The sequence below is a fragment of the Nycticebus coucang genome, chromosome 6 (genome assembly GCF_027406575.1).
Source record: "Nycticebus coucang isolate mNycCou1 chromosome 6, mNycCou1.pri, whole genome shotgun sequence".
NCBI classification, from domain to species: Eukaryota; Metazoa; Chordata; class Mammalia; order Primates; family Lorisidae; genus Nycticebus; species Nycticebus coucang.
The window spans coordinates 44,270,156-44,282,883 of record NC_069785.1 but is presented as its reverse complement, the minus strand read 5'-3'; the positions used below and the strand labels follow the sequence as shown (position 1 = coordinate 44,282,883).

The window sequence follows — 12,728 nt, the reverse complement described above, 5'->3', positions numbered from 1 at the left end:
ACTCCCCTGGGCCATCTGGTAACCGTAGTGATAGTCAGCAATGAGGTATGTAGCACTTCTTCCAGGATGAGTTTGTGAATACTGTATCACTACTAACTTCTTGTTATTGACTGGCTAATATTCCATTGTATGGATGTGCCACATTTTGTTTAGCCAGTTGATAGGTGTTTGGTTTGTGTCCACCTTTTAGCTATTGCAAATAATGCTGCTATGAACATTTGTGTACAAGTTTTGGTGTGGACGTATGTTTTCAGTTTTCTTGTTTTCTCTTTCCTTAGCTTTTTTCCACCCAGGAGGGGAATTGCTGCATCAATTTTAGCCTTTTGAGGAACTGCTAGACTGTTTTCCAAAGTGGCTGCACCATTTTACCTTCCTGCTGGCAATGTACAAATGGGTTCTAATTTCTTCACGTTCTTATCAACACTGTTATTATCTGCTAGACTGTCTTTTGAGATAAGAAATTCTGTAAGCTTATGGCATTATTTTCCCTAAATTAAAATCATTAAACCTTCAAAGAATTTCTCACAGCTGTTATTTCTGAGGTTGGATACCGAGTTTCATGTTTATATTATTCGCTTTATGATTTTATAAACATCCATCATATCATTATTTTTATCTTGAGACAGAGTCTCACTTTATCACCCTTGGTAGAGTGCCATGGCATCATAGCTCACAGCAACCTCAAACTCTTTGGGTTTAAGCAATACTCTTGCCTTAGCCTCCTGAGTAACTTAGATGATAGGTGGCTGCTACAATGCCCGGCTGTCTTTAGAGAAGGGGTCTTGGTCTGGCTTCAGCTGGCCTTGAACTTCTGAGCTCAAGCAGTCCACCTGCCTCAGCCTCCTAGAGTGCTAGGATTACAGGCTTGAGCCACTGTGCCCAGCCTACCATCATCTTATCTTTAGCTTAACTAAATATGTATCTTAATAAAAAGATATAAATAATAAAAATAAAAATCCCTTATATCTTTTTGGTTCATTTAATTTTGAAGCAGTTAAACCAGGGACATTTTTATCCTCTACTATGTCTATCCTAATAATCATTTGATAATTTTTTTTTATTAGTTGAGTCTCGAACATTTCTTGAATATAAACTTTCCTTAGCTTTGCAGGCAGCACCTGCTAGCAAAAACAATTCATTTTCTTTTTTTTTTTTTTTTGTAGAGAAACATCTTTTATTTGGGTAGCATGTCCCACAACATGGTCAGTTAGTAAAATAGATTATAGAGAATATGGCCTTAGGCACAGCCCTCCCTCCCCAAAAGTAATCCTGAGGGTGGACATTTTCCTTGGGCTCCTCAGGTATAAAAACAAAGTTTTGGCAGCTCAGTGTTTATCATATGAGCATGGAGCACCACATCCAAGTCCTGTATTCTTAGGGTGCAGCTCTCTAATCCTTCCCTGACCCCAGGCCAGAAAACATTTATGTCACATCCTAGGATCTGGTACCAAAAAAAGAACAATCAACCCCTCTCCACTGAGGTGCTGGGCAGGGCTCACTGTGCTTTAAGAAAGGAGGGGATTTGTTTGGCACTTTAAAAGAGTGAGAAGGACTAGAGAGGCCAGAGAAGATACCAAAACTGGCAGGGAGAGACCATTTGGCAATAGTTCCCTGGGAAAAGGGAAGTGGGAGCAGAAGCTAAAAAAATCAAGAGGGGTGCTGAAATGAGCTAGAACCAACAGGATGCTGACTCTGGGCTTGTACCTCACCATACCTCTATCGCATAGCAGCTGGGTACCCACCTCCACCCCTGCCCCGCAGTGTCAGTCTGTCCTTATATGATTCTAGCACTCAGATATCTTCCCCAATCCTCTTGCCCTGTGATCATGTCTCTAGAGATGTGACCATCTCTTGTTCCTTGGGCCTGAGGCCAGCCTCTTGTCTGCCTACTTCCCTCTCATTGGTCAGATAGTCCCAAAGGCTCCATCTCTATCTTCCAGAGAACATTTGGGTCCTCAGTACTTTCCTTCCCTATTACTTCCTATGTCCATACACTGTGGGAAGAGGAGGGAGAATAGGGCACCTGACAGTGACTCTCCCCTGCCCCTTTCTTGAAGCCCCCTAGATTTGGATGAAGAGCAGACCAGTGAGCAGGGCAAAGCCTGCTAGGAGCAGAATGACCTTGAGGATCCTCTGCTCAGAAGTGGCCAGCTCCTGGGGTAGGATCTCCAGGAAGGTGATAAAGAAGAAGGTGCCAGCCGCCATGCCCTCTAGCACAGACTGGGCTAGCTGGTGCAGAGGCCCAGCCGACTCTGCTAGGGCTGCACCCAGTCCGATGCCTAGGGGTGTCATGCATGAGAAGAGGATCCCACAGCCAGCCACCACCTGTGTCCGCAGGTGGCTTTGCAGCAGCCGCAGTGATAGGCTGACAGCCAAGACGCCTTTGTGGAGCAGCAAAGCCAGGCAGAGCCCCATAGCCCGAGCCCGGTCCCGCTGCAACCCTACCGCCAGCCCCTCAGACACCAAGTGCAGGGCCAGGGAGAGAACCAGCACACAGGCACGCAGGGCTGAAGGCACGGCTGGGGCTCCTGCTGCCTGTGGGACCCTTGACCCATCATGCCAGTGCTGTGGCCCACCGTTCACTGTTCCCAGTAGAGCCCTTGTCTCCTCCAGAGGTGGTGGCCCTGACTGTTCCTTGTAAGCCAGTGTGATCTGCTCCATCACCAGGACCAGGAAAAAGCCCATGGCCAGGATGAACTCTTGCAGGGGGAACTGGAGCGTCACATGTAGGGCCACCAGAGCCTCATCTATGGCAGCTAGGTAGTCAGGCAGCAGGTCCAGGAGACAGGTGGCCAAAAAGACGCCCCCTGCGAAGCAGCTTACCAGGCTCAGGGCTTTCTGGCGAGAAGCTGACGCTTCGTGGCTAGCTCCAGGCTGGCGCAGCACACAGATGGGCACCAGGCTGCACAGGAGAGTGAGCACTAGCAGAAGCACCAGGGCCCCCAACTTCACTTCCAGCCCCACAGGCACCAGGGGTTCAGAAGCTCCTGCCTCTGGATGCCACACCAGGAGCTCTGTTTCTCCCCAGGGCCCCATGCTGGTTGTGGTAGCTCCAGTGACTCTCTGACCTTGCGCTGGTCTCACTCCATTGTACCTATTCGGTTCCGGGCTCGCGCCTGTCAAAAACAATTCATTTTCTTGGCACTTTGATCTCTGATTACAGGCTCCAGCTAAAGAAATAGAGTTTTGACCAGGCAGGTAGCTCACACCTGTAATCCTAGCACTCTGGGAGACCAAGGCAGGTAGATTACCTGAGCTCACGGGTTTAAGACTAGCCGATACCTCATCTCTAAAAATAGCCAGGCATTGTGGCAGGCTCCTATAGTCCCAGTTACTCAGGAGGCTGAGGCAAGAGAATCATCTCTTGAGCCCAAGAATTCAAGGTTGTTGTGAGCTGTGATGCCACAGCACTCTAGTAAAGGTGACAAAGTAAGACTGTCTCAAAAAAAGAAAGAAAGAGAGTTTTACTAAAGCTGATTGACCTTTCTCACAGTTCTTTTCTTTTCCAGAGGAATGGCTTCTTGTGGGAACCAAACAAGGACATCTTCTTCTCTACAGGATTCGGAAGGATGTTGGTAAGTGACAGATTTTCCAGAACCGAGAACAATGGCTTATTGCTCATGAAAAACAGAGTTTTGATAGTCGACCACCATGCAACTGTGAAATCAGTAGTTCCCAAACCAAAAAGAGTTACTGAGGATTGGAGATGGAATATGGAAAGTAGGAATATGGAAAGAAGCATGTGAGGATCTCCAGGGTTTCCCCCAAACTGTATTCTACCTCAACTGACAGGTGGATTTGAATGTTCTTCCCTTTTCACTTTTTTGAGACTCAATATCAGTAAAAGAAATATTTCTGGTAGGAATAAGATTGCTGTATAAATGGTGAGGTAGTAGGGGGAAAAAATTAGCAATCCGTGAGCTCAGGAAATCCACCATTTAAAAGATCTTCTTAGGGTTTGGCACCTGTAGCTCAGTGGCTAGGGTGCCAGACACATATACCAGAGATGGCAGGTTCGAACCCAGCCCAGGCCTGCCAAACTACAATGACAACTACAACCAAAAAATAGCTGGGCATCATTGTGGTGACGCCTGTAGTCCCAGCTACTTGGGAGGCTGGGGCAAGAGATTTGCTGTAAGCCCAAGAGTTTGCTGTGAGCTATGACACCATAGCACTCTACCAAGGGTGACATAGTGAGACTCTGTCTCAAAAAAAAAGATCTTCTTGGGCTGGGCTTGATGGCTCATGCTTATAATCCTAGCACATTGGGAAGCCAAGATAAGATTACTTGAGGCCAGGAGTTTGAGACCAGCCTGACCAATATAGTCGGATCTTGTCTTTACAAAAAATTTAAAAATTAACCAGGCATGGTGATGCATGCCTATCATCTCAGCTACCCAGGAGGCTAAAGCAGGAGGATCACTTGAGTCCAGGAATTTGAGATTGCAACAAACTATGATGCCACTGCACTTTAGCTGGGGCAACAGAGCAAGACCCTATCTCAAAAATAAATAAAAATTAAAAAGCGTATGTATCTTTTTAACTTAGAAGGGATGGACTAGGAAGAGATTAATTATTAATTCTCCCTGGCCACACGTCTGTGAGCAGGTTCTTTACAATATCCATCTTCTCTTCTACGTTGTCTGTTTTACAAAATTGGGGGGGAGGGCCGATGCAATAATAGGCATAAAAGGGCTTTGAAAATGAGAGCACTCATCAATTGTGACTTTGTCAGTAATAATGGAGACTAATAACTAGCATTTGATATTTATTCATCCTTTATTGGGAGGAAGAAAATACTTCACTCCTTTCCCTAACTTTATTTATTGATTGTTTTTGAGACAGAGTCTTACTCTGTCTCCCTGGTTAGAGTGCGTAGCTCACAGCAACCTCAAACTCCTAGGCTCAGGAGATCCTCTTGCTTCAGCCTCCAGTGTAGCTGGGACTACAGGTGTGCGCCACCATACCCAGCTAATTTTTCTGTTTTTAGTAGAGACAGGGTCTCAGTCTTGCTCAGCCAGGTCTCAAACTCCTGAGCTCAAGCAATCCACCCACCTCAGCCTCTCAGAGTGCTAAGATTACAGGTACGAATCATTACACCCAGTCCTAACTTTATTTCCGTACTCTACTTAGGGAAAATAAATGTGTTTGGATATTATGCCAGGGAGCCCCAGTTTATAGAAAGCTACTCTTAATGCCAGAATAGGTTGAGCTGTTGTCATTATTCAATTGTGTTAGACTTAGATAGCAGTTTCATACCTTTCAACCTAATATATATATTTCTATAGTAAATAGCTTAAGGTAGATGGGTAACAGAGTTGTTTTTTTTTTTTTTTTTTGGCTGGGGGCAGGTTTGAACCTGCCACCTCCTATATACGGAGCCAGCGCCCTACTCCTTTGAGCCACAGCCACCGCCCAAGAGTTGTTTCTTTTTTTGTTTGTTTGTTTTTTAACCTATAACAAGGATAACACTGGGAAAAAATAGCATCTTATACAGATACAGTAGTGAAAGAGGAAGGCACCCTGGTCAGGTTCTGTGGTGGGATAAGAAGAGAAACCAGTGGGCGGTGCCTGTGGCTCAAAGGAGTAAGGCGCTGGCCCCATATGCTGGAGGTGGTGGGATCAAACCCAGCCCCAGCCAAAAACTGCAAAAAAAAAAAAAGAAGAGAAACCAGTGAACAAAATAGGAAGTTTGTTTTATATCTAAGTTTTTCAACTTACCTTTAAATAAGGGGTCAGCAAACTTTTCCAAAAAATGTCCAAACAGTAAATATTTTAGGCTTTGTGGGCCATAAGATCTCTGTTGTGACTGCTCAACTCTGCTACTGTAAAATGAAAGTAACCATAAACAGTAAGTAAATGTATGGGTATGGCTGTGTTCTAATAAAACTTTATTTATAAAAACAAAGAGAGTTCAATTTGGCTCAGGGTTAGTACGTTGCTGATCCTTGCTTTAAATTTTTATTTCTCAGGGTGGTGCCTGTGGCTCAAGGAGTAGGGTGCCAGCCCCATATACCAGAGGTGGCAGGTTCAAATCTGGCCCTAACCAAAACTGCAAAAAAAGGAAAAAAAAAAAAAAGATCTAAATTTTTATTTCTCAGAGTCAGAATATTTGTATTCTATGACATCTACCTGATTTATAATTTAAAAATTAAGCTTACTTTGGGGGCAGTGCCTGTGGCTCAAAGGAGTAGGGCACCAGCCCCATATGCCGGAGGTGGTGGGTTCAAACCCAGCCCTGGCCAAAAACTGCAAAAAAAAAAAAAAAAAATTAAGCTTACTTTGGATTGTATTCAGCAACTATTTTTTGACTGTTCAAATATAAGTGGTAAGGAATTGAAAACGAAAATTTATGACTGAATTTTTCAACACGATGTAGACTCAAACTGATACTAGCGTTAATCTAACTTGAAGCCCTGGTGGTGTTCTTGCCCTACAATCATTTACCATGTCACCTTTGACATGTTAATCTTTTGGGGACCTCAAATTCCCTATATGTCAGAATAGCAGTACTGACCTACCTTAGACAATTAGGAAATCAAACTCAGATTTGAAACTTCACTTTAAAGAAATGTTACTTTTCCCTATACACTTAGTGAAGAATTTAGTTCTGACCCAGCTCTAACTTGGTGTGGGCCAAAAATTGATCTGGTCCTCTGTGATCAGCTCTAAGGGCCAGTTTGGTATCTAGGTTTGAGATATTCCAAACCTAGATAGGGCTGTGGGTAGACTGTCAATCTGAGAAAAGGTGTGTGTGTGAGGGGGTATCAGGGTGTCAGAAAAGACTGGGGCTGGAGTCCTGGGTTCCGATTTGATCTTCGCTATCTTCCTTGAGTTCAAAAAACATCTCATTCTATTCTTACCTTGAACATAGAAGTGAGATTAGTTCACACTGAAGGCCTTAATAACTGAAGGTTTGTTTCAGTGGTACTGTCACTATAGAGTAGCAGTTCTCAAAGTGTGGTCTCTAGACCCCTGGAAGTTCACAAGAGCCTTTCTGAGGCCCTGCGAACAAGGACAGAAAAACTAAAACATTATTTGATTTTTTTTCATTGTACTGATATTTACACTGGAATGATAATTAAAACTGCTGCCCCCCCAACCACAAATCAAATTAAAACAGAAGTCCAAATTTCTGTTTGTATTATTCTCACTATCCACACACAGTGTTTTTATTTTTGTTTGTTTGTTTTTAAGAGATGGAATTGCACTGGCTAAAGTACAGTGGCCAGTCATAGCATCCTCAAACTCCTGAGCTCAGGATATCCCCTTACTCATCCTCTGGAATAGCTGGGACTGTAGGTGCACGCCATCAGACCTGGCTAACTTTTTCTTACTTTTTTGTAGAGATGGGATCTTAATTATGTTACCCATGCTGAAGAGCAGAGATGTGATCATATAATCCTAGCTCATTTCAGCCTTGAACTCCTAGCCTCAAGGAATCCTTCCTTCTCAGTCTTTTTGGGATTTGTTGGGATTACATGTGTGAGCCAGGATGACTGACCAGTTTTTAAATTTTTTAAAGCTAGTTTCATTGAAGAATATTCTTGGCAATGCAGTCGAAATTATTAATTTTATTGTATTTTGACTTTGGGTAATACCTCATTTGAATGTCCTCTTACAGCGTAATGGGAAGTACACACAAAGCACTTCTGCGTGCCACCCTGTGAAATCCAATGACTCTCTGGAACAAGCCCTCATACTTATGCAGTCATTTAAATTATGAGCTAAACTGGACACTTTTTCTCCTGGAGCATCACTTTTGCTTGAAAGAATAACTGGCAGGCTATGGCTTTTCAGACCATTTGGATATTTGGCAGATTAAAAAAAAAATGGATAGGATTGGCGCCTGTTGCTCAGTGGTTAGGGTGCTGGCCACGTACACCAAGGCTGGTGGGTTCGCACCCAGCCCAGGCCTGCTAAACAGCAATGACAACAGCAACAACAAAAAAATAGCTGGGTGTTGTGCCGGGTACCTGTAATCCCAGCTACTTGGGAGGCTGAGGCAGGAGAATCGCTTAAAGTTGCTGTGAGCTCTGATGTCACAGCGCTCTACCAAGGGTGACATTATAAGACTATGTCTCAAAAAAAAAGAACAAAGAGAGTCTGATACTTCAAAGAAAAAAAAACTGGCAGTATTTGTTGTGAATGATATTAGAGCTTTCAAAAGAAAATCAAAATTGTGGAAAACTTGTGTCTACCTCATGAATTTGACAGCTTTTCAATACTCAAAACTTTTTTCTGATGAGATTAAGGGTGATGATAAGGAATGTGATTTTAAAAAACATCCTATGATGAAATATGCCAACATTTGGAAAATCTACATAACTCGGTGAACTAAATATTTTCCAGATGACCAATGCGTGAGGTTTTTTCTGTTTGTTTACTTTGGGTTTTTTTTGAGACAGAGTCTCACTCTATTACCTTGGGTAGAGTGCCATTGTGTCAGTCTAGCTCACAGAAACCTCAAACTCTTGGGTTCAAGTGATCCTTTTGCCTCGGCCTCCACGTAGCTGGATCTACAGGTGCCCTCCACAACGCCCAGCTAGTTTTTCTATTTTTAGTAGTGATGAGGGTCTAGCTCTTGCTCAGGCTGGTCTCAAACTCCTGAGCTCAAGCAATTTACCCTCCTCAGCCACTGCACCCAAGCTGTACAAAGGTTTAAAATCATACGTGAGAAAAAGATCCATTCCAAGTGTAAAATAGACCACCGGATTTTAGTGAAACACAATGTGAAAAGTTCATCAATAGTTTTGAGGTTTCACATTACAAGAAACGTTTTTGTTTTTTTTTTTTTTGAGACAGAGCCTTAAGCTGTTGCCCTGGGTAGAGTGCTATGGCATCACAGCTCACAGCAACCTCCAACTTTTAGGTTCAAGCGATTCTCCTGCCTTTGCCTCCCAAGTAGCTGGGATTACAGGTGCCTGCCACAACGCCCGGCTATTTTTTTTTTTTGGTTGTAGCCATCATTGTTGTTTGGCAGGCCCAGGCTGGATTTGAACCCGCCAGTTCAGGTGTACGTGGCTGGCGCCTTAGCTGCTTGAGCCACAGGCGCCTAGCCACAAGAAACTACTTCTGTCAAGTTTTGGTATAGTGTCAAAATAGAAGATCACAATACCAGAAAAAGCTTTATTAAAGTACTTCTCTCTTTTCAACTGTATATCTATTTAAAAACAGATTTTTGTCGTACATTTCAATCCAAACAAATCATCAAAACAGATCAAATGCTGAAATAGATATGAGAGTTCAGCTTTTTTCTATTATGCTAGACCGTAAAGAGGCTTGCAAAAATGTTATACAATGTGTATTTTTTGTTTTGTAAAGATAAATATTTTTTGTTAAAATGTTATTTATGTTAACAGACTTCTTACTGTTCTTTTAAAATTAGTTAATAGATACATATTTTTTAAATTACTGTTTTAATTTTTAATATGATAAATATTCATATATGTAACCTACATGAACATTCTTTAAGGTACTCAATAATTTTTAAAATTATCATGGGATCCTGAAACAAAAAAGTTTGAAAATCTCTCTGCCTTATGGAATTCTGCTTATAAAGAGAATTGTTGATAAGGTACTTCTCAAATGCAGAACTCTTTATCAAGCAGGAAGTGGGTTTCTTTTTTCCTGGTGAAATGTAAGAGCAGAATACCAGGGCATGTTTCTGAACCTCCTGTTTCCTGGTGAAATGTAACAGCAGAATACCAGGGCATGTTTCTGAACCTCCCTGTGACTTTACGGCCCCTTCTTCATCTCCTCTGCTGAGGGGTACACAGAGGAAGTTAGTGTGGGTTTGGGGGTATTGATTGTTGTAACTGCCTCACAGAGTCTCCACTGACTTCCAAGAGGCAAGGGCACAGCTGGCTGTGGGAAAAATCCCGTGCCAGCAGCGGGAGCATCCCCTCCATGAAATAGAAGGCAGGTGGCAGGTACAGGCTTGGAGCCCAGGCTTCAGAGTCAGGCCTGAGTTTGCGTCAAGGCTCTTGTCTCTTACTGGCTGCTCCCTAACTGCTTGACCCATCAGACCCCTCAAATACGAACTTGGAATAGTAATACCTACTTCCTGGGGGTAGTTAATAGGGTTACAGAAAAATAAACATGTATATAATTTTCATTAACCCAGAACCTGGCACCCAGTTATTGCTTAAGTCTTGCCCCTCTAAGGGCAAGACTTAATGAGCTGCTGTTATTATTATAATGGTTCTCTTTTTGACTCTTCGGTGACTTTTGAGGCTGAGTATTTTTGTCATACCCAGCAAGGCTAAATTCTCATGTTTTTATGGTATGTAACTTTCTTCCCCTTTTTTGCGACAGTGCCAGCAGATGTAGCATCACCTGAAAGTGGCAGTAAGTGTAGACGCGCTAAATTGCTTTAGCTCTGGAGAGGTGGAGTGTTTGCTCTGTCCCCCAATACAGGACGTAGGGTATCTGCTGGGGATGAGTTGGTCTAAACCTGAGGATGCTTTGGGCTGGTTTTCATTGCTTGGGCTCTTGTATTTGACTATTCTTTTTTATGCTCTTCTTTATGAAACACTTCGCCAAGGTACTTACTTTGTAAGACAGGATCTTCAGATTCAGAAGTACCTTGCAGCTTCAGTAAACTGTGTGAACTTTGTGTGATCCTTTCTGCTGATGCCAAGTGAAGGTGCATGAAATCCTCTTTCATAAACTTAGAGTTGAAAGCATCTTACTATGCTCAATAAAGAAAGCTGGCTATTTTAGATCTGACTTCTAGTCTTCTAGAAATTTTTAAAGATTGATGTAGGGAGCAGTGTGGAGCAGTGTTTTTGGTCTTGTTTTTAGATTTGTCCCTGTATCTAGAACTGCCGATGTTTATTTCTTTTCCATAGGTTGCAACAGGTTTGAAGTCACACTAGAGAAATCCAATAAGAACTTCTCCAAAAAGATCCAGCAGGTAAGCAGTGATGGCAGACACACAACAATATTTAACTTATATGAGACCCCTATAAGCTAGAACTTGGTAATGTTATTTATTAACTCTTTGAATCCTCTTCTCTCTGTCCTTCCATTTTTATAGGGATCTCTGCCCGTATATTATGTGCCTGAGATCCTCTTTCAAAAGCAGAAATTGTGGTTACACATAAAAAATAAGTCAGAGCCACATAACTGGGCTCTTTGCTCCCTTTTTAGTACTGTTGTTAAGTGAACATTTATTAAACCTTATTAGAAATGTTTAATTGGGTCTAATGATTTGCTATCTTCCAGATCCATGTGGTTTCCCAGTTTAAGATTCTGGTCAGCTTGTTAGGTAAGAAAAGAGGTTGCATTTGTATTGCATGTATCAGGGGAAAAAAAGCTTTAGCCCTTTCATGGTTTCTTTGATAGTAGTTACTTAGTGTTTCACATTGGATAGAGGAGGGTAATAAAGGCAGCAGCATCCCCCATAAACTTGAACTCTGCTCTCCATGGAGTCTTATTGCATTTATTCATTCAATAATGGATCAAATGTTTATTGAGCCCTATTTTGTGCAAAGCCTGGGCTAGACGTTGGGGATACCAAGTTCAGTGAGACATTGTTGCTAATCTTTGATACTTACATTCTGATTATGAAGACAGGAATAACAGAAAGTAATAATAGTACAATGTGGTAAGTTATCGTGGAAATTTATCAAAAGGGTTATGGAATTCTGCAGGGTCTGTATTGCCCAGTGGCTTAGAATTTTGACAGGAAGAGAAGTAGGCAGAGTATTATAGGCATAGGGAGCAACTACATCAAAGGCCTTGAGATGTGGCGTTTATATGGCAAGTAGTTCATTGTGGCCAGACTAAGGGTACATGGTAAGCAGTGACAAGATATCAGGTAAGAAACAGATTAGGGCAAGACTGTTATGGGCCTTTTTTGCACAACTGAAGTTTGATGGAAGACAGTCTGTGGGGCCTCTTCTTGACAAGCAGAGGACTGGACGCTGGCCTCATACTGTTCAGGTCTGGGTCCAAATAGCAGAATCATTTTAAACTTAATTCCTACATCCATAGATAAACATTTAAGATAATTAAACTTCATGGCTAAAACCAGATATGAGACTCAGGTAAAATTATTATTTTGCTTGCTTTGCTAGAGAAAAATCCTTGACATGGGTTTGTACAAAATCCACAGAGAATTTCCATTTCCTAATAGGACCCTACTACTGCAGCTTTGAAAGCCATTTCTTATATAAATACTGCATTGCGAATTTCCAGACTTAAAAGGACAGAGTGTAAGAGTACTTTGAAGATGAAAGATCTGTTTTTTACTCAAATGAGTCCAGATTTTTAAAGTCACATACCAATGGGATGGAGGGGGGTCAGGGATGGTTTGTTTTCACCATTCCCTGACCCACCCCCCCATTGGTTTGCAACTATTAAGAAACAAAATATCTAAGTTTAGAAGTGGTGACCTCTTAAATGTTTTGTACTGGTTATAGCCCCAAATGAATCATTATTAGTAAAACTGAAAGTACATCTTCAACCCACATCTGCCTTTTGCTTCTTCTAGATGTTACAGTTCCTTTTTGCCTGGCGATGGCGATCATAGAAAACTGTGATCATTTATACTGATGTTTTACCTCTTCCCAAACAGAAAACAATATTTATGTCCATGACCTTTTGACATTTCAACAAATTACTACGGTTTCAAAGGCAAAGGGAGCTTCACTATTCACATGTGACCTGCAGGTAGGTGTCTGCCAGGTGAAATCTGGCTTTATCCTTCAGTCACGACGGAC

At 42.2% G+C, this 12,728-nt stretch overlaps 2 protein-coding genes across 3 annotated transcripts in view; one reads left to right on the top strand and one right to left on the bottom strand.

Moving 5' to 3' along the window:
* Window positions 1-12,728, top strand: part of VPS39 (VPS39 subunit of HOPS complex) — a 50,859-nt gene that overhangs the window by 7,118 nt on the left and 31,013 nt on the right. Inside the window, exons 2-6 of one of the 2 annotated variants that reach the window (XM_053593320.1) lie at window positions 3,510-3,575; window positions 10,318-10,350; window positions 10,854-10,918; window positions 11,230-11,272; window positions 12,584-12,678. In XM_053593320.1, coding sequence (XP_053449295.1) covers window positions 3,510-3,575; window positions 10,318-10,350; window positions 10,854-10,918; window positions 11,230-11,272; window positions 12,584-12,678 — 302 coding nt within the window. The remainder of the gene's footprint in view (window positions 1-3,509; window positions 3,576-10,317; window positions 10,351-10,853; window positions 10,919-11,229; window positions 11,273-12,583; window positions 12,679-12,728) is intronic. The other variant, XM_053593321.1, reaches the window with a different exon arrangement.
* Window positions 1,164-3,111, bottom strand: LOC128587312 (zinc transporter ZIP1-like). Its single transcript, XM_053593326.1, has one exon. The coding sequence runs from the start codon at window positions 3,034-3,036 to the stop codon at window positions 2,062-2,064; it is 975 nt and encodes a 324-aa protein (XP_053449301.1). The 5' UTR covers window positions 3,037-3,111; the 3' UTR covers window positions 1,164-2,061.